Source organism: Papio anubis, chromosome 9, assembly GCF_008728515.1.
Source record: "Papio anubis isolate 15944 chromosome 9, Panubis1.0, whole genome shotgun sequence".
In the NCBI taxonomy this organism is placed as follows: domain Eukaryota; kingdom Metazoa; phylum Chordata; class Mammalia; order Primates; family Cercopithecidae; genus Papio; species Papio anubis.
In genome coordinates this window covers 50,634,037-50,654,867 of record NC_044984.1, presented here as the reverse complement: position 1 = coordinate 50,654,867, position 20,831 = coordinate 50,634,037, and the positions used below count along the sequence as shown (strand labels likewise).

General features: G+C 48.5%; 1 protein-coding gene across 6 annotated transcripts in view; it reads right to left on the bottom strand.

Annotated features, from left to right (window-relative positions):
* Window positions 1-441: 441 nt before the first annotated feature.
* Window positions 442-20,831, bottom strand: part of IKZF4 (IKAROS family zinc finger 4) — a 32,196-nt gene continuing 11,806 nt past the window's right edge. For 2 of the 6 annotated variants that reach the window (XM_031650539.1, XM_031650540.1), the window contains 7 exons: window positions 20,623-20,674; window positions 13,576-13,680; window positions 11,717-11,977; window positions 10,805-10,972; window positions 6,116-6,265; window positions 5,508-5,639; window positions 442-4,292 (listed from right to left, as the gene is read on the bottom strand). In XM_031650539.1, coding sequence (XP_031506399.1) covers window positions 3,532-4,292; window positions 5,508-5,639; window positions 6,116-6,265; window positions 10,805-10,972; window positions 11,717-11,977; window positions 13,576-13,680; window positions 20,623-20,662 — 1,617 coding nt within the window. In that variant the 5' untranslated portion in view covers window positions 20,663-20,674 and the 3' untranslated portion in view covers window positions 442-3,531. Of the gene's footprint in view, window positions 4,293-5,507; window positions 5,640-6,115; window positions 6,266-10,804; window positions 10,973-11,716; window positions 11,978-13,575; window positions 13,681-13,828; window positions 14,850-14,973; window positions 15,068-17,154; window positions 17,787-19,377; window positions 19,476-20,622; window positions 20,675-20,831 lie in introns of those variants that run through there. The other 4 variants (XM_021922492.2, XM_031650541.1, XM_031650542.1 and 1 more) reach the window with 4 other exon arrangements.

Sequence of the window (20,831 nt, the reverse complement as noted above, 5' to 3'; positions counted from 1 at the left end):
CTGATGAGCCTTGGACAAGGTATTTATTCTCTCTTGGGCTTTTATTTTTTCACGAATAATTGTGATCATCCTTTTGTAGGTGTTTCTACAATTCAATGAGTACTTAGCATTTATGAGATGCTCAAGCAGTGGTAGACCCTATGATTATCATCATTCACATTATTTTACCCTGGGCATAGAATGTGTTTTGTGCACAGTAGGTACTCAACAAATGTTTGATTAATTTCTACTTTGGGTAGACAGGCAAGTCAGACTTTCTCTCCTATCCTGAAGGCACTCCTTCCTGGTAGGAAAATCTCCTCCATTTCCCAGTCTAGGCTGAAAATTCTTCGTTTTTATTCACCTCCTAAACTGTTCAGTAGTTGGTATAACATACTGCAAGGAGGACCCCTCCCTCTTAGTAGAAAATCAAGGCGAAGGAAGTCTGCAAAAACAACCAGAGGTGTTAAATTACTCATGTTTATTTATAACAGACTTTCAGCCAGTACAGTACAAAACTTACAGTAGTATATCTCCATTACACAAATATTTACTTACAATATATTACATATACAAAATGCTTTGCAATAAGTCTCAAAAGCTAGTTTAACTCCCCTTGAGAAAGGAGAAAAACTCTTTAAAAAAGTGGGGGAGGGGAAATCAGAAGAAGAGAGGAGGAGGTGAAGGGGTAAAGGTCAAAAGAGACACCAAACATAGGCTACAAAGGAAACCCTAAGAGTAAGGGAGAAGAGAGGTGGTATTGCACTTGCTTCTGTGTTTATTTTTTCTTTTTGTTCTTCATAACTTCTGATTAAAAATATATATTTATATATATATATTATGTACACAAGGAAAGAAGCTGCCAGAGGTATTACAAAATCCTATCTGCAGCTTGGACACTGACACAAAAAAACAAAGGTCTGGAAAAGTGTCTACTTAGAAATTTTTTTGTTTGTGGTATTGATTTTGAATAGCAATATAAAAGGAAACACCTCTTTTCTCCATGTGGGTTTCAGTGTGTGTGTATTTTTTTTTTTTCTTTTTCTTTACTTTTTTTTTATGCAAAAGGAGCTGGGAGAGAGCATGAGGATGTTTGAGGTTCCAGAGCTGGAAGGCTCTGAAAAGTAGGATTTTGTACCTAAGACCCTGGTTAAAGTGCAGTGATGGTCTGGAGAGAGACAGGATGCCCCCTCTCCCCTCCTTAGCACCTGGTCTTGCCCTTCCAGTCTCTGCTCTCATGGGCACAGAGTATAGCCTCAGAGCATAGTCCTTCATGTTCCGGGAGGTTACAGGTGCCACAGTTGACTGGGGAAGGGGATGAGGGCACCCTAAGGCTCTGATACCCCAGAAGGGACTAGTCCTTATGAAGTGTCACCAAATACACAGCAGACACAGAAGAGGTGGGAGGGGGTAGGTCTAACAGGAAAGGCTCAATAACCAGAATAGTTCAGGAAAAGCCCAGATATTAATCTCAGCTCTGCTGACATTCTAAAACGGAGCTAGCACCCGAGGGTGCCGTTGAGGATTCTTCCTTTCTCTAGAGACCACTCTGCTCTGAGCTAACCTCCCCATTCTCTGCCCTTGGCAGCATCTATTTATTGCTACATTGTCAAGGAGGAACAATCACCCCACAATGCTTCTCCCTGCCAATCTGGTTCTCTTGTGGAAATCTCAGAGTGGGGGAGAAAAAGGAGGACAAAGAGGAGAAAGTTTTTTAGGGTCTCCCTTCCCATAAGAAGGTAAGGTAGACTCCTCTCAGAGCCCTTAAGGCCCTAATCTCAGGATCTGTTCCTTAGCCCACCCTTTACCATCCCCCAAAAAATATCCCTGATAGGGAGTGAGAAAAGTAGGAGGTAAAAGAGCCAATAAGGAAAGGACATGTGGAAAGAAAGATGGAAGGGGAAGGAAGGGAAGAGAAAAGGAGAGAGAGAAGGACCAAGAGTTACAACTTGTGAGGTGTTGTGTTTGGTTTTTACTTTTTTTTTTCTTTAAACATAGAAAAACAGCCTTTGGTTTGAATCTCAAGGAAGCAGAGAGTGGGATGGCTGTGACCTCGGGCAGAAAACTCTTGTAGAAAGAGACCTCCACTTGCAGTGGAGTTGTATCTCCTTCTGCCCCTTCTCACTAATCCTTGGTTACTCAAATAGCCAGGGGTCTCTGCAGTAGCCAGAAGTACCCTCTCCTACCCTGTGTTTGGGAGCTGAGTGTAGAAGGGGGTAGTAAAGGATGACCCCATTTCAGTTGTACCCATCCCAGTCTTGCTGGAACAAGGGTGGAATGGGGTGAAGGGCACATGCCCATGCTCATGCTGGGATAATTTTTGGTTATACTGAAAATTAGAAGAGAGAAAAGAGATACCCGTTTCTCCCTGCCACTGATCCTAAGAACAGGGCCCAGGAGCCCGGGAATGAGAGGGTGAACCCTGCTGGGAGGGAGCAGCAGAAGGCAGCATGACTGAGGGGCTGAGATAACCCCTTGTCATCAGGCAGCAACCCACTAGTTTCTCATAGGATGGGGACTGAAGGAGCCCCTGAGAGCCTAGGAAGGTCACTATAGTGAAGAAGTTTGAGAGGTGGAGGAGAAAGAGAAGAATTTTGACCCACCCCTTTCCCATGCCCTGGTTCCCAATTAGGCACCTGAGGCTCCCAATGTGTCAGAGACAGAGGGTTATAGACCTAGCCTTGGCCCCTGAGAATATAAAATTGGGGCACTCCAAGGAGAGAAAAGCCACCACTGAATAGACCGGTAGGTTGAAGGGACTAGAGCGTGTGGAGGGGTAGTTCAAGGAGAGGGACCAGATCTGTCACATCCTAGAGGGAGATCCTGAATGTAGGCTTTGAGAACTCATATTACTAGGGGAACATCAAGAGGACCCTCAGTCCCACAGTGCCTGGGGAGAATTTCTTCAGCCCCTCCTACTTCCAAGTGAGGAAATAATTCTTCATTCATTCAAGAATAGTGCAAGCTGCCTAAAGTGAGAGGGCACAAGAGGTATGGAGTACCAGGTTGAAGAGTCCCAGAGAGGAGATATAATGCCACAGAGCTAAGGTAGGGCTGGGGGGAGGTAAATCAGCATCAAAACTGAAGAATTAGATAATGTAAAGGGTGAGGACTTAAAGCAAGAAGCTTGAAGTCTCTTAGTACTAAGAGGAGCTTCCTACCCCTGGGGCTGCTGGAAGATCTAAGAGAGAAAAATTGACCTAAAGTGGAAAGGAGCTGTGGACAGGAGGGTGGGAGAGTGGCAAGTGACTGATATAAGTTAAAAAAAAAAAAAAGGCAAAACTAAATCAACTAATTAATAAATAACTCAGTATGCTGGGATGAGAGAAGAGAAAAAGGAAAAACATAAGCAAAAGACCTGTTTCATCACAATGCTTAAATCGGTCAGGATAGAGGAGGAGAATAGGTGAGGAGGGGTCAGGGTCAGGCGTGAGGTCAGGTAGCCAGTAGTGAGGGCTACAAAGCAAAACTCCTTGGGAAATGGTGGGGACAGGGATCAATGCCTGTAGGCAGGGCAGTGGAGTGGTGGACTGAGGGGAGAGGGAGAGGTTGCTAGCCCACCTTATGCTCCCCCCGGACAATGTGGGAAGAGAATTCGTACCGGTCCTGGCTGTGATAACCACAGATGTTGCACTCAAAAGGGTCTCTGAAGCCATGGCAGCCCATGTGGATAGTGAACATGACGTGGTCCAGGAAGAGGATACGGCAGTGCTCACACTTGAAGGCCTTCACAGGCTCACCACTCTCGCCCACCACCCGAAGCACTTCCTTGGAGGGGCCTGGGGTGCCCCGCAATAATCCCTCCTGTGGCTTGGGGTCCTCTTTGGCGTAGGCAGGACTGTGCCGGCCCACCACAATGGTGGGAGGTGGCTGGGGTGGGGGACCCTGAGGGAGGGATACCACCCCTGCAACCCGATCTTCGTGGTTGCTTTCTGTGTCTGTGGAGTCCTGGCAGCCATTGCTGGGGGATGCCCCAGGGTCAGTCAGGGGGCCTCGGGCCCGGTAGAGGAGGGGACCTCCATCAGCCAGGTCCTCAGGTCCCTCACCTGCTTCTCGGGATCCTGGAAGCTCCAGTCGACCAGGGAGGGGCTGCATCTGGGTGTAGACAGAGCTGATGACAGGCGTGAGTTCTGAGATGCAATTGGTGGGTGGAAGGCGGAGGGGACGCAGATGCTCTGCACCCACAAAGGCCAGGGAACTTCCAAAGCCAGGTTCCAGGCTGTGGTGTGCCACCAACTCCACATCCTTTTCGTAGCCACCCGAGTTCACGTCATAGGGGAGGTCTGAGAGGCTGAAGCGCATCTGCTTTTCGCCTGTGGAGAAGAGGAACTCAGCAGGACTGGGTTTGGAGAATTCCTACACTTTCCTCAGGATTCTTTGTTTTCTTACCTGCAGGGCTGTGTGTAACATTATTTACTATGCTGCATTTACTTTCCCAGGGTCAGGTCCTTTGGGGGACTGCTCCCTGACTCTGGGCTGTAATCTTAGAGAAGGACTCAGTCCCAGGCCACTGATTAGTAATACTTCATTTTCTTACTCTCCATAAAGCTCCAGGTCCTTAGAGAGCTAATGACTAGTGCTGGGGATAGGGGGAACCACATACTTATTTCCTCTCTCTGACTCTCTAAGGGCCCACACAGAATGAAGTTCTTGTTATTCTTAAAAACTGAGACAGCCTGGGCTGGGTGCAGTGGCTCACGCCTGTAATCCCAGCACTTTGGGAGGCTGAGGTGGGTGGATCACAAGGTCAGGAGATCGAGACCATCCTGGCTAACACGGTGAAACCCCGTCTCTACTAAAAATGCAAAAAAAAATTTGCTGGGCATGGTGGCGGGCGCCTGTAGTCCCAGCTACTCGGGAGGCTGAGGCAGGAGAATGGCATGAACCCAGGAGGCGGAGGTTGCAGTGAGCTGAGATTGTGCCACTGCACTCTAGCTTGGGCGACAGAGCGAGACTCTGTCTCAAAAAAAAACTGAGACAGCCCGATCCCTCAACCCTGTGCCTTAAAACCACCACAAGTCTTCAGTGCTAACCCTTCTCCACTCTCTTTGAGTACATCCTCCCTCTTTACTTTCCTCCTGTCCTGAGGATAGATTTTGAGTAACAGAGGCCACCAGACTGCTTTCTTTCCTTTTTTTTTTTTGAGATGGAGTCTCGCTCTGTCGCCCAGGCTGGAGTGCAGTGGCACGATCTTGGCTCACTGCAAGCTCCACCTCCCAGGTCCACACCATTCTCCTGCCTCAGCCTCCCGAGTAGCTGGGACTACAGGCGCCTGCCACCACGCCCGGCTAATTTTTTATATTTTTAGTAGAGACAGGGTTTCACCGTGTTAACCAGGATGGTCTCAATCTCCTGACCTCGTGATCTGCCAGCCTCGGCCTCCCAGAGTGCTGACATTACAGGTGTGAGCCACCGCGCCCGGCCCACCAGACTGCTTTCTTTCCCTAAACCAAATCTCCAGACCACACAGCTCAGACTTATTTGGGCTGTGGCTTAAAACTGATACCTCTTTCCAACTGGACTCTTACCTACAAACTTCTGGGGTGTGGAACGCTTGCGTTTGGTGAGGCTGTTGGCCAGACGATCAATGAAAGTTGGCCGCTCAGAGGATGAGTGCAGCATGGAGTCTGGCACCATCTCCAGGTCACGTATTTCGTCACCTAGTGGGAAGGAGGTGAGGACAAGTAGTAGCAGTTGAGTAGGGGTGGCATTGGCCCCACAGCCTTTCTCTGGAGAAAACCAGCAGGTCAGTAACCAAGGAAGGTCATACCAGATGCCTGGGAAACTGGGCTCTGTTTACCCTACCTAAAGCTCACTCCAGCAACATTTCAGATCATTTGGGGACAATCATACATATCTGGCCCTTGGTTACTTCTTGTGTTTTCTCTCTCCCATTAGGCCAAGGATATAGACCCAAACTTCCCCTACCTCTCGATCTCCCTAAAGCACCCACCACAGACAAGGCTCTGCACCAACTGGGGTACCTAGAATGGGGTGTTCGGCAGCTTTACTGGGATAACCATCCCCTGTTCCACAGACTTCATCCCTCAGTGCGGGAGATACTGGAATCACCCTTGTCCAGCACTCCCTCTCACCATCCCCTTTTAACTCCCCAGTAGTACATCAACAGCTCTACCTGGTTGGCCAGCCAAAGCTTGGGCTTCAGTGCTGAGACTCTGTAGGTAGTTATGGCACCGCTCCTTGTGCTCCTCCAGGGTACTCTGCTGTTTGTAGCTCCGGCCACAGTAGTTACACTTGTAGGGCTTACCCACTGTGGGAGAGGAGACTGGAGGAGAGCGGAAAGATGGCATCAGAGCTACTTCTCGCTGTGCCCTGGCTCTGCAGATTCAGCCAAGAGCAAGTATACACTGGCATGGGGAGGAAAGGATGTTGCTAAATTGAGTTCTTCTGCTTGTCTTTCATTCCCCAGCTTCAGCTGCAACCATGAACAGATGAACCATATTTGATGATGAGGGATAATGTGCAGTTATGGGAGCAAGGGAATCCTAGAGCATGTGGCTTCAGACTGGTGGTGGGCTTGTTCAACATGGCCAGATTGCTGCTCAAAAGCAGTGAGGACCCAGGGACTTTGTAGGGGATCATCCCTAGCAGGCAGGCAGGCCCCACTGCAGGATCTCAGAGACTGGGGCCCAGACTGTGGTTTAACCTTTCCATTTGGCAGGCGGATGTAAGTGCTGTTTATCAGACAAGGGGATTTTTTGCTTTTTATGAACTATCTGCTTTGGTTTGGGGGAAACTGGTGGGCTGGCATGACAGAAATGAGAGCCCTTAGATCTGCCAATGTGGGGAGGGGGCAGTTTTCATTGACCTTTACTTGTATTTTGACCTCCAGCCCTAGCCTGGTTTACTGATTATTTTGTCTTTCTGTCTCTCTACACTGAGATACCAAGAGAGCTCTAGAAAGCCCATCACTGATGGAGTAATTCTGAAAAGAGAAAAGGAATAAAAGAACAGAGAATAAAATAAACAAGAGTAAAAAAAAGAGAACACCAAATTTGGGTTGTTTTGTTTGTGTGCTTATAATAAAAGAACAGGTTATAAAGATCTTGTTTCTACTGAAGAAAAAAAAAATTGGAAAACAGAGTGGTACTTTATTTAAAGATAACTCTTAAGACATATTTGTGAGAGGAGAGAAACAAGGTATTGTATATTTGATGTATCTTGCTGCTATTGAGCAGGGAGACAGGAGAAGATATCTCTAGGAAGTTGGTAATTACTGTTCACCCCTAACCCTGCCATGCCAAAACTGGGCCTTGACTAAATCAACCTACTCCATTTTACTCAGGCTCTGTAAACCCTTGTATTTTAGGGATGAAATGAACACCATGAATCCCAGTACTTTGGGAGGCCGAGGCGGGCGGATCATGAGGTCAGGAGATTGAGACCATCCTGGCTAACACGGTGAAACCCCATCTCTACCAAAAACACAAAAAATTAAGCCGGGCATTATGGCAGGTGCCTGTAGTCCCAGCTACTCGGCAGGAGAATGGAGTGAACCCGGGAGGCGGAGGTTGCAGTGAGTCGAGATCACACCACTGCACTCCAGCCTGGGCGACAGATAGAGACTCCGTCTCAAAAAAAAAAAAAAAAAGAAATGAACACCATGGTCCCTGTCCACCCAAAGACCCTTGAGGAAATGGTTTAACATCTGGGAGAGGAATGATCCTCCAACTGCTTTCTTATTTTTCAAATTTTAATTGATAATTGATACATAATAATTATACATGCTTATGAGATACATATGATATTTTCATACATGTACACGATGTGTAATGATCAAATTGGGGTAACTGGCATATCTATCACCTCAAACATTTATCTTTTTTTCTTCTTTTTCTTGGAGACAGAGTCTCACTCTGTCGCCCAGGCTGGAGTGCAGTGGCACAATCTCGGTTCACTGCAACCTCCACCTCCTGGGTTCGCGCCATTCTCCTGCCTCAGCCTCCCGAGTAGCTGGGACTACAGGCGTCTGACACCATGCCCAGCTAATTTTTTACATTTTCAGTAGAGACAGGTTTTCACCGTGTTAGCCAGGATGGTCTTGATCTCCTGACCTCATGATCCATCTGCCTTGGCCTCCCAAAGTGCTGGGATTACAGGCGTGAGCCACCGTGCCCGGCAAACATTTATCATTTCTTTGTGTTGGGAACATTCAAAATCATCTCTTCTAGCTATTTTGAAATATACAATAAATTAATGTTAACTACAGTCATTCTACTATGGTGTAGAACACTACAACTTATTCCTCCTATCTAACTGTAATCTTCTACCCATTAACCAGCCTCTCCCTGTCCACCCACTCCCAACCCTTCTCAGTCAGCCTCTGGTAACCACTGTTCTACTCTCTACTTTTTTTTTTTTTTTTTTTTTGACATGGAGTTTTGCCCTTGTTGCCCAGGCTGGAGTGCAATGGCACGATCTTGGCTCACTACAACCTCTGCCTCCTGGGCTGAAGTGATTTTCCTGTCTCAGCCTCCCGAGTAGCGATGATTACAGGCATGCGCCCCCATGCCTGGCTAATTTTGTATTTTTAGTAGAAACGGGGTTTCTCCATGTTGGTCAGGCTGGTCTCGAACTCCTGACCTCAGGTGATCCACCCGCCTCGGCCTCCCAAAGTGCTGGGATTACAGGCATGAGCCACCGTGCCTGGCCTTTTTTTTCCCCCCACCAAGAAGGGGTCTCACTCTGTCACCCAGGCTGGAGTACAATGACATGATCACAGGTCACTGTAGTCTTGACCTCCCAGGTTCAAGTGATCCTCCCTGTCTCAGCGTCCTGAGTAGCTGGGACTACAGGTGTGTGCCACCACACCTGGCTAACTTTTTGTTTGTAATAGAGACAGAGTCTCACTACGTTGCCCTGGTTGGTCTCAAACTCCTGGGCTCAAGTGATCCACCCGCCTTGGCTTCCCCGAGTGCTGGGATTATAGACGTGAGCCACTGCGCCCAGCCTACTCCATACTTCTATGGGATCGACATTTTTAGCTCCCACATGAGTGAGAACATGCATCCAGTCTCTTTTTTCTTATAATAGGGGTTGCAACAGAAAGCACTTCACAGAGATGGGACCTGACAGTATATCTGTGTCTGCTTCTGTTGTTAATAATCTACAGATCAAAATCCAAAATCTACCCAGTTGACCTCACAGCATAGTTGGTAAGAATTCTAGGGGCCAAGCCATCCTTGTTCCAAACCAGCAGGAGGAGCAGCCCCTTTTATGAGGAAAAGGAGTACATATTTCTGGCACTGGAGCTTGATGGGGTTCCAGCTAGGCTGCAGAATAGCTATGTGACCCACAACTCATTTCCCCCCCAACAGCTTCATTTCCCTTGTCAACAAAATGGGGATAATCACATCTACCTTGGAATTGTTATGAGGGTCACATGAAGAAACATAAGTGAAATGCTCTGTAGATATAAAGCATGAATCAACGATGATCTTTCTCCCTGTTTCTCCACATACATAGAGATAAAGAGGTCCCAATTACAAGGTGGGAGAACCTGAAACAAGGTAAGTGGATGGAGAAAGTAGAAGGTGGTGAAATGATTGCTCTGTCCCTTTAAATCCTGGCTCAGGAGAGTTTAAGAAAAGAGAAAAATAGCCAGGAAAGTTTCCAAGGACAGACCCTACTAATTCTTTCCCCCTTCCTTTCTTCCTGCCTTTTCCCAATCTTGAGCTCCCTCCTTCTTGCCAGCTCAGCTCCTGGCCTCTTCCCAAGTCCAAGCCAAAAGCCTAAAGCTTAGTAAAATGCCTAAAAAGTGCTATCTGTCCAGCTGATTCAGACAGATATTGATTCAAACAGTCTTGACTGGGCTAGAAAACCTTGTTAATCCAGTTTCCCAGCACTGTTCCAAACATTGATCTCTAGGCACCCTCTGGACTTTCTCTTGCCTCTGGGAAGGTGACAACCTCTTGGGATAGGGAACAGAAATAGGATACTCTTTTCCTATTTGTAAGTCCTAGGCTCCCTTTTTTGCAATTTGAGAGGCCCATGGGTATTTCCAGGAGCCAGTAGGAAGTAAAGGAGAGGATAGACTGATTGCCCAAAACCTCTGGTGGTGTGGGAGGAAGGAGGGTGAAGATGACGACAGGTGTGGGGCCTGGGGCAGATGGGAGTGAGAGGAGGGATCTCCCAGGGGCTTAGATGTTGGGGGTAATAGGGCATGGATTGTGACATCAACAATCTAAAATACAAAAGTCAGGGAAGGCCAGGCACAGTGGCTTATGCCACGCCTGTAATCCCAGTACTTTGGGAGGCTGAGGCAGGCCGATTGCTTGAGATCCAGAGTTCAAGACAAGCCTGGGCAGCATAGGGAGATCCTGTCTCTACGAAAAAATACAAAAATTAGCTGGGTGTGGTGGCATGTGTGGTCCCACCTACTCAGGAAGCTGAGGTGGGAGGATGGCTTGAGCTCAGGAGATCAAGTCTGCAGTGAGCCAAAATTGCGCCACTACACTCCAGTCTGGGCAACAGCGTGAGACCCCGTCTTGAAAAAACAAAAAACAAACAAAAGTCAGGGAAGGGTGACTGTTAACAGCCAAGAACATTGCCCCTATTCCTTTTGCTGCAAGTCACAGAATATGGTGGATGTAAAATACCCCATCAAGGTGTCTCCCAAATTTCCCATGAGGCCTTGCTGCCCAGAGGATGGGTGAGAGAGGCAGGGGGCCCTATCTGCTCTGTAAATACTCTCCCCTCCTCAATGATAGACACCGTAACTCCCCAAATACGAGAGAAGTCACTGAGCTCTACATACTGGGTATGTTGGAGCCTCATTCTCTCATCCCACTGGACAGTCACTGACCTGAGTGTGTGCGGAGGTGACCAGTGAGTGCATCACGCCGGCGGCAGGCATAGTTGCAGAAGGGACATTTAAAGGGCTTCTCCCCGGAATGCAGCTTGATGTGGCGCAGCAGGTTCCCCTTCTGGGTGAAGGAGGCACCACACTGGTTGCAATGGAAGGGCCTTTCACCTGCAAGTGAAAGAACAAATCCCAGAGGACTGCATGTGAGGAACTTGGAAGGCTGAACCTGTTGCCCCACCCTCTGTCCTACCTTGCCCAAGGGAAGGTGCTCTAAACACATTGCTGACTGGCAGAAGTGCAATGCACACAAACCCTGCTTTATCAAGATCCCTTGGGGATCCCTTGGGTCTTACTGTGGGGAAGGTGTGGATTAGAAGTGTGTGGCAGGGAGAGGGGCCTGGAACACGAGGCCAAAAGACTGTTACCAAAACCTGAGCCCCACAGGGCCCACTCTGCCCTAGGAGCCCAAGGCCTGAGGAAGCTGAGAAGAGAAGGCTTTTGTTTTCCAGTTTTTTTTTTTTTTTTTTTTTTTTTTTTTTTTTTTATTATTATTAGATGGAGGGCCCAAAGAATACCCAGGAGTCTAACCCCTATTGGACCACTGGCTCATTCTTGAGTTTACACTTTCCCCTCCCTCATATACTGAGAAAAATATCAGCTTTTCTTTATAACAGCAGTTGAGGAAAGTGCCAGGAAACTACAGGGCATTGAGGGGAACTAAATTCTGCACCCACCCCCACCCTGCCTCGTTTTGTCAGCTAGAAAATGTGCTGGGTGAGACCCTTCCCTTTCTGAGGCTACCCACTCCCTGCATGGCCTCCTCCAGCCCCATCCCTGCTGTTGTCCCAGCACTGCCCCTGCCTCTCAACCCCACCCTGGGAGCTCCTCCCAGAGACCCTCTGGCTTACTTACCAGTGTGGCTGCGCTTGTGCACCATGAGCACGTTGGGTCCAATACAGACCATACCGCAAACGTCACACTTGAGCTTGCCATTAGGCAGCCGGATGCCCCCAGGGGAGTGAGGCTCTGGCCCACTCCCATCACAGTAGCCCAAGGGCTCAGACAATGAATCTTCCACAATCACACTGTCGTCCTTTTCCAGGAGCCGCTCATCTGGCCCCAGCAGTCTGCTCGACTCCTCATCGCTGTACATCTCCACCTTGATGGAGTTGGCTGAGGGGTGGGATGGTGTTTAGAATAGAGAGAGGCAAAGGGGGAAGCTGCCCCCAGGCCAGAATGGCACTCTTTTTTTTTTTTTTTTTTGTGAGATGGACTTTCGCTTTTGTTGTCCAGGCTGGAGTGCAATGGCGCAATCTCGGCTCACTGCAACCTCTGCCTCCTGGATTCAAGTGATTCTCCTGCCTCAGCCTCCCGAGTAGCTGGGATTACAGGCATGCGCCACCATGCCCAGCTAATTTTGTATTTTTAGTAGAGATGGGGTTTCTCCGTGTTGGTCAGGATGGTCTCAAACTCCCAACCTCAGGTGATCTGCCCACCTTGGCCTCCCAAGTGCTGGGATTACAGGTGTGAGCCACTGCGCCCGGCCCAGAATGGCACTCTTAAAGTTTAAGAGGGTGTCTTTAGGCCCTGAGACATTCGAGCCTTAAATGGAACTAACACCCTAGTATCCCTGCTGCTAGAATCTGAGACAACTTTTTCTCCCACCCACCAGGCAAATAGGCTTCAAGAGAAAAAAGTTGGGCCAGGTGTGGTGGCTCACGCCTGTAATCCCAGCACTTTGGGAGGCGGAGGCGGTGGATTCTTTTGAGGTTAGACATTTGAGAGCAGCCTGGCCAACATGGTGAAACACTGTCTTTACTAAAAATACAAAAATTAGCCAGGCATGGTTGTGTATGCCTGTAATCCCAGCTACTTTGGAGGCTGAGGCAGGAGAACTGCTTGAATTCGGGAGGCAGAGGTTGCAGTGAGCCGAGATCGCACCACTGCACTCCAGCCTGGGCGACAGAGCAAGACTCTGTCTCAAAAAGTAAAAAGTTGGGGGTACATAGGATGTCTTCTGTCACTGAGGAGAGGAGGCGACTAAGGGGAGCTTTTTTCTCTACTCTCTTGTCATTAAGAAAGATGTCTGGCTTGGCCCTGGGCAGGAAGCCAGCAAGTTAAGAGTGGCGGGAAAACGGACCTAGGAAGAGTGAAGGGGGACAACAGGCCAAAGAGCAAAACTGGAAGAGAGACGTGCTTACAGTTCCCTCCCACCCCATTAGACTGAACCCCTCTACCCTCTCCACCTCCATAAAACTCTGAGGCAGGGCAGGAGGGATAAAGGAAGGAGGAACCATTGAGGAGAAGGCTTTGGCTCTAGCTCCAACCTACATTCCTGGCTATTCCAACCATTTAGAGAATGTCACAGATCTAGGGCCAGCTGGGGAGGAGCAGTCATGGGGACCCTGTCTGGGTAGGAGAATGGGCTGTGGGGAGATGGGGAGGTCCTTCTACTCTCTATTTCCTATCTAACTCCACCTGATGACCATTTCTATCTACCTGCTTCTCTAATTCCATAATTTCTCTTTGAAACCTTTACCTTAATCCCACCTATACCTCTTTTAATTCCACCCTAGTCTGCCAGTGACTATTCACTGTCCTTTCAGAAGCCAGAAAAACCCTAGACACTGGTCTCCTTATTGCTCTTACAGACTAAGCAGGAGACCAGTAGGAGGTGACGATGGGGAAATGGTTGCCAGTGGAAGGTGAACTGAAGGCCAAACGCAAAAGGGTGTGCCTACTGCCAGGAGGTGGTAGGAGGTTACACTTACCGCTGAGTGAGCGGCTGGGAGAAGAGTGCTGGCTGTTGGGGGTGCTCACCGAGGGCCCCACTGGGGCCCCGAGGAACTCCTTCTCCAGAGATGAGTCCCCGCTACCTTGGAGGAGAGAACAAGAGGGCAGGTAAAGCTGGAGCTGGAGTTATCTACTGTCCATTGCCTAATCTTTTAAAAAAATTCAGTTAAATTTCACAAATATTTCCTTCATAGCCATGTACAAGGCAGTGTTGTATGCTGGGCACCATACCTTGCGCCCCCACCAGTCTGGATGCCTGGTGCTGCCTTCCGTGAGCTCAGTGGCTGGGCCTTGCCTACCCTACCTTTATCTAGGCCTGAGGGGAAGAGCATCACTGCCTGACGTCCACAGGAAGCCGGGCTGGGGCTGGGCGTGCCAGGGCGGAGAGAAAAATGGGGGCTGCAGAAGGGACAGATGTTCAGGACAGACATTCTTCCCTACTGGTCCTCTCCGGAGCCCCCAGCCAGGTTCAGGATCTGCAGGAAAGGCAACTGGAATTGTCCCTGAATCTAATGATAATATTAGTAATCATCATAGCAGCTAATGATATTAATTGAATACTTACTATGTGCCAGGCTTTATTCTATGCACTTGAAATGAATAATTTCATTTAATCTTCACAACAACTATATAAAGTAGGTGCTAATATCATGATTTTTTCAGATGAGGCAACTGAGGTACAAAAGAGGTTATGTTACTTGTCTAAGGTTACATAGCTGCTAGTGTGGAACTGGGATCATAGACAATAAGTGTCCATGTCCTTCACCACCACCTACCGAGCCAATTGGGGGTCACCGTCTTAGTAGGGAAGAATTTGGGCCCTTTAGACTTTCTAAATTCAGCAAAAATTTGATTACTCCAGAAAGTCTCCTATTGATCTGATTCCAATCACATGTTTACTATTTGATGTCCACTGACTGTTAAGTGATCAATTTATTCTCAGTATATTTGTTTTAATTTTTTGATAAATTGCTTTGTAAAAATGCTTTTTGAGGCTTTCATGTTTTTTGAAATCAGATAACATACCTAAAGAAAGATATGAATGTCTTTCTAAAAAAAAATCCCTCCTCCCCGCAATCTTCTGCACAAATACATAGGTGAAATAAAAATACATGTAGATAAACACACACAGAGACACAGCACATATGTAGATACATATAAAGAGAACATACCTATTGGGATAAACATACTGGTAGCCTTCTACATTATCTGCTAACATGAACATGCATGGATGTGTGCACACAGGCCTAAATATGGACGAGAGAGAGCGAGAAAGAGCAAGAGAGAGTGCAAGAGAGAGAGAGGAAGCCTAAAATTCATCCCTGAAGTCCACCTATTAGTACTTTACCCAATTGCCCAGCTATGTACATACTTACTTTCACAAAATAAAGATTCCATTATAAAATGGTTGGAGTCTTGGGCCTGAGGCAAGAAATCCGGAACACACCCTCCTGAGGGATCCCTCTCCAGCTTTGGTCAGTGGGAAGAAAACAACCACTCAGGACTTTGGGACCATTTCTCATTCATATCCTCTCCTAAAGTCCCGTTTTCCCCATTTATCCCGTCAAAGCCTGAGGAAATTTGTTCACTATCTATAGAAAAAGCCTTATGGCTTGAAGCGGAGTTTTCCCAGCTGGGGATCTTTAGGTGAGCCATGGTTACCTGAAAATGTTGCCTAAAATTGGAACCACACACATATCATGAAGTGAGCATCTCAGGATTGTGGGTTGAGATTTGTAGACTCAGAGCCAGTTTTAAATATGTCCTTTCAACTAAGTGTAGGGTTTACTAGGGTTAGAAGGGCTGAAAAGGGTATCTTCTTATTCCCTTTATTAGTGCTGACTTGCCCTAAATCACTTGATGTTACTAATCAGGGAAGAACAGGGCACTTGGTTTTGAGGCCTTGACCCTAAAAGGATGAGTGAACTTGTTGGAAATCCATCGCTGGTCCCAGCTTATTCAGCTGAGGCTGCCTCTTGAGGCCAGGGACTTGCTATATGGAGGAAAATATATTTAAAGGTACACTTAGAAACACTGAGGGGAAAGTATCCTTTGTGGCTTTCCCAATTAAGGCCCAGAAGCAGGAAGAGGAGCAGGAGTCATACCAGTAATTCAAGAGGCTCTTTGATGCTATTGCCCTCCCTAAGATTAAGGTAAGGGGCCGGGCGTGGTGGCTCAAGCCTGTAATCCCAGCACTTTGGGAGGCCGAGACGGGTGGATCACGAGTTCGGGAGATCGAGACCATCCTGGCTAACACGGTGAAACCCCGTCTCTACTAAAAAAATACAAAAAAATTAGCCGGGTGAGGTGGCGGGCGCCTGTAGTCCCAGCTACTTGGGAGGCTGAGGCAGGAGAATGGCGGGAACCCGGGATGCGGAGCTTGCAGTGAGCCGAGATCGTGCCACTGCACTCCAGCCCGGGCGACAGAGTGAGACTCCGTCTCAAAAAAAAAAAAAAAAGATGAAGGTAAGGGGAAAATCAGGCTCAAGTCTACTTTCATGGGGCTAATATATATGTGTAATGAATCTGTTTCAGGAGTCAGAAAGGCTTTCGTGGGCACCAAGGATTTTGAATTCTAGCTCGGGTGAAGGGGACTAGAGTAAGATTTAGGAAGTTTAGCAGTTCCTCTCTCAGCCCCAGAAACCCCAGTATGGGAATTTCAAAAGTCTGGGACTCCCAAGAAATCCCAGACCGTCAAAGCCAAGAATTAAGGCTGCTCTTAGGTCTCTGAGAAATGTTCTTGCTCAAAGTCATCATAGATTGGCTGAACCCCCAGAGGGCAAAGCCAAATCATGAGGTTCACATCAGAGGAACTGGGAGGTAGGTAAAGGCTGAAAAGTAGGAGGGAGAGAAAGGAACTGGGAAACAGGCCACAAGCTAAAGGTGTTTCACATGTTAAAGGAGGTCAGCCCTCCACTCCTGCTGCCTTTCCTTGAGACCTTTACATAGTGGCTACATCTAGGGAATAGCCATGAGCTTGGAGAACCTCCACACTTCTCTGCAAGGGACCTCATCATAACTGCTTTCCCTTTCTTGACCATGGGCTCCAGGGTGGCAGGATCCTAGCCTGCTAGGAGGGAATAGTGGGTAGAAGAGCAAAGAAAGACGCCCATCCTCAGCTCTTTTGTGGGGAGGAGGCTGAGGCCCCTCAGATCTCTGTTCCAGGCTGAGGCATCTGCTTGCCAAGGCTCCTCTTCCTTACCTTGATTTTCTCCACTACCCCTTCCCACCCAGGCCTGTCTCGGTATTTCACCCCAGGCAGCTCTACCTCTATCCCCAAGGCCTAATCAAGATGTCACCACAGGCTCCCACTGTCCAAGTCGCCGTCTTTGCTTAGCAACACCAAACACCCTTTCCCATCCTCCGCAAGTATAAGGAGGAACGCCCCCTCCCCCGCTACACACATACACACACGCGCGCGCACACACACACACACATACACACACACAGCCCCCATCCTCTCCATCTCCTCAGGCTTGGGAGTAGTTACTGAATTGGCTCCCTAGCCCCAGCACCCCCCTTCCTCCCTCCACTAGCCGCCTTCTGCCTGAACTTACATTATCCTTCCCTTGCCGGTGAGACCCTGGGGTGCGAACGCGGCCGCCGCCTTGGAAACGGCGAGGGAGTGCGGGTGGTGTATGCATGTCTGCGTCTCAGTGGCAGGCAGGGGTGAGCCCAGCCACTCACCTTCCAGGAAGCGTGGATTCCTGGAAGTGAGGGGAACCGCCGTCATTTCGCAGGCAGCAGCAGCGGCACGGTGAGCAGAGGCCCACGGCTGTAGCCAGCAAGAGCAGCTCAGCCCAGGGTGTATGTGTGTTGAGTGTGTGTGTGTGTGTGTGTGTGTGTGTGAGAAAGAGAGAGAGGGAGAGAGAGAGAGGGAGAGAGGGAGAGGGGAGAGCACGCTTGGATGTGCTTGGGGAGGGGGCTGGAGAGAATGTATATGTGTATATGGTGGGGGAGATGCTAGGCTACAGCATCCCTTTTCCAAGACAGTGCAGGGGGTGGGTGGTGGGTGTGTGCACAGGGAGGGAAAGGCAGATGCCGTTGCCCCTCGTGCCCAGCAGACAAAGAGGAACTGCACAACAAATGCCTGAGGGAGGCAAGAGTGTGTGCGAGAGAGCGAGAGAGAGAGAGAGAGAGAGAGAGAGAGAGAGAGAGAGAGAGGGATAGATGGATGGGCCTGCGGGTGGGAGGGAGAAAGGGGGGGCCCCAGGGAAGGCCCAATCCTCTGCCAGCTGGGGAAGCCAAGGCCCCAGAGGTCATGGGGCCCAGGACACGGACAGCTTCAAGGCTCTCAGATCGGCAGAAAGCCCCTCCCCCACCAAACTCTTTCCCTCCTCCTCCAGGAGGAAGGTTGCTCTCTAGATCTGGGGACTGACAGCCTCCTCCTTTCCAGCGGCGAGAGGGCCCAGCAGTCTGGTGTCAGGCTAGTGTTGCTCCATGGCCCTGAGACCTTTCAGATCCCAGGCAAAAAGGCTGGTATGGTCTCCCCACTTCCCCTCCCTCCTGTGCCCCTGGGGCCCCAGCAGCCGAAAGCCCTGGATGAATCCGCCCTCTATCAGGACAAGGCCTCTGCTCCCTTCCCTTTCAGAGGAGCTGCTCACTGACAAACTGACCTACTTTGGAAGACTACATTTTCTGACTCCAAGAATTTGGGGGTGGGAGGGGCTGTGAAACTTTGGGTTGCCTACCCCTGAATCCCTTTCTACCAAAGTTCTCTTAAACATTTAACAGTCTCAGGAAACGGGGCAAGCACTGCTCAGTCAATTAATGGCATGAGCTGGGTTTGAGCAACTCTGTTTCCCTTGAAAGACAGGAAAATGGAGGGGGTGGTTATCTGTGCCGTAAATTAATAGACTCCTGCTTATCTCCCCCTTTTCCCTGCCCCAGAAGGGAATGATCTGCAGCTTTAAAAAGAGAAAAGGGGAGAAAAGATGGATTTTCTAAATCATGTTCTGTGAGGAATTCAAATCTCTTGGAAGAACAGGAGAGATACCCTTTTCATCAAGTGGCCTGATGAGGGAAGGTCACCTGGTGTGGAACAGAAGAACTGTGGGGGCCTGTGGAGGTTCACAGTGTGCTTTAGGAGGGCTGCGTGCTGCAGTCTTTCCCTCTGCTTCCATATGACTCTTCCAGGAGAGATGGGTCAGTGATGAGCACAGCTTTGCCCAGTCCTAAGAGGGGTACTTTTCAGAGCTAATGGTAGCCCTACTTTGACTTTCCCCTTTCCCTTTCTAAGGTAGCTGCTGACATCTAGAATTCTCAAAGTACAGAGGAGGAGTTCCTGGCCTCCACTTCCATTCAGAAACCATCCTGTGCAAAGGCCACTTCTTATCTAGGAAATGCCTATCTGCTGAAAGCAGGGAAAACTTGGTTTCATAGCATGGTGAAGCAAATCACCTCAGTTTTCCACGAGTATCCAGTATTCTCCATAAACAGGTTTGAAAAGAGCTCCACGGGATTTGTAGTTTCTCATTTGCCTGCTTTATGGCAGGGACTGGATTTTATCCATCTGAGTGTTCCCCAGCACTAAAGCAGGGTCCCAAGTGTACTTGTTGCTCAGTAGTGGTTTTCTGAATAGGCTTAACTGAGCAGGAGGTAGGAGGACTGGCTCGCTCCTCACAAGCGCCATGACTTTTGTTCTAATAAAGTGTCTTCCAATTAAACGAGTCTGCCTGATCCCTGTCATTCTGTCAAGCATGTGGCAGGTATTGAATGCCTTTACCCATTCCAACTCCTTCCCTCCTTAAACAAGAAAGGGGCCAGAGTCAACATCTTACCTTACATTACCCGGGTGTTGCCAATGACTCTCATATGTGTGTCTGACCCATCTTGCTATCTCCTTTAGTGCATGCCAATAATTCCTTCATTGGTCCTACTTTAGAGTAAAAAATAAGCTATAGGTCATTTCCACAATGATGCTTGGGTTTCTGATAGGGATACTCATCACATCAAAACCGAGTTTTGGTTTCTATTATTTCTTTTTTTTTTTTTTTGAGATGGAGTCTCACTCTGTCGCCAGGCTGAAGTGCAGTGGCATGATCTTGGCTCACTGCAACCTCTGCCTCCCGGGTTCTCCTGCCTCAGCCTTCTGAGTAGCTGGGACTACAGGCATGCACCACCATGCCCAGCTAATTTTTGTATTTTTAGTAGAGAGAGGGTTTCACCATGTTGGCCAGGATGGTCCCGATCTCTTGACCTCATGATCTGCCCACCTTGGCTTCCCAAAGTGCTGGGATTATAGGTGTGAGCCACTGTGCCTGGCCTAATTTTTGTATTTTTAGTAGAGACGGGGTTTCACCATGTTGCCCAGGCTGGTCTTGAACTCCTGACCTCAGGTGATCTGCCTGTCTCCCAAAGTGCTGGGATTACAGGCGTGAGCCACCGTGCCCAGCCTTGAGTCATTATTTTAAAATGGAGACATTTCATATAAAAATTTGGATTTCTGATTTCTCCTAAACATTTAGAAGTTTTGGCCACACTAGATACACATTCCTGCATGATAAGTTCTAGTGGACACTGAAAGCTGCTGTCCTTTTAAGTGGGACATATGTTCTCTACTTCATGACGGCCCCCACCATTCTTTTCTGCTTATTATCCTAACTTTACCTCACTCATTCACACAACCACCTGGCCCTCGCAGGCCTTTGAGGTTTGAAACCTTGTGCCACTCTATCTGGATAGAACAGGATTTCATGTTTGGCTGGTGACCTCAGAGCAAAGGAGAAGGAACCACGTCTTCTTTCCATCTATTTGCTTCAAATTATTCTTCTAATGATGTCCGCTCATATTCCCCTCCTATTCCCTTCCTCCATCCCCCAAGAAGTCTGGAAAAGAGAATTACTATTTAGGGAATGTAAGATCACCAAAAGAATTGCACACTACCAACGGCCACCAAGCATGAGAGTTAGCTGTGTGACTAGGACATTTAGAGGCTATGTGCCTAGGCTAAAGGCTCTCTGCTCTGCTGTACAGGAGAGCATCTGCTTCCAGCCCCTAACAAACAGAACACACAGAAGGCATACCAGACATATAGGAGCGGCCATTGCAGTCTTCTATGTCCATTTTAAAGAGATTCTGTTGAAAGAGAAAATAGCTGCTATTAGAAGATAGCTCTGGGAAGGGAGGAGGCTTCTCTTTAACATTCTTGAGTTAGCAAGAAACCTAAAGGAGCACTTAAGCATGGTCTGATACTATCCTAAAGAAGAAAAACCTTAGCCAGGCACTGTGGCTC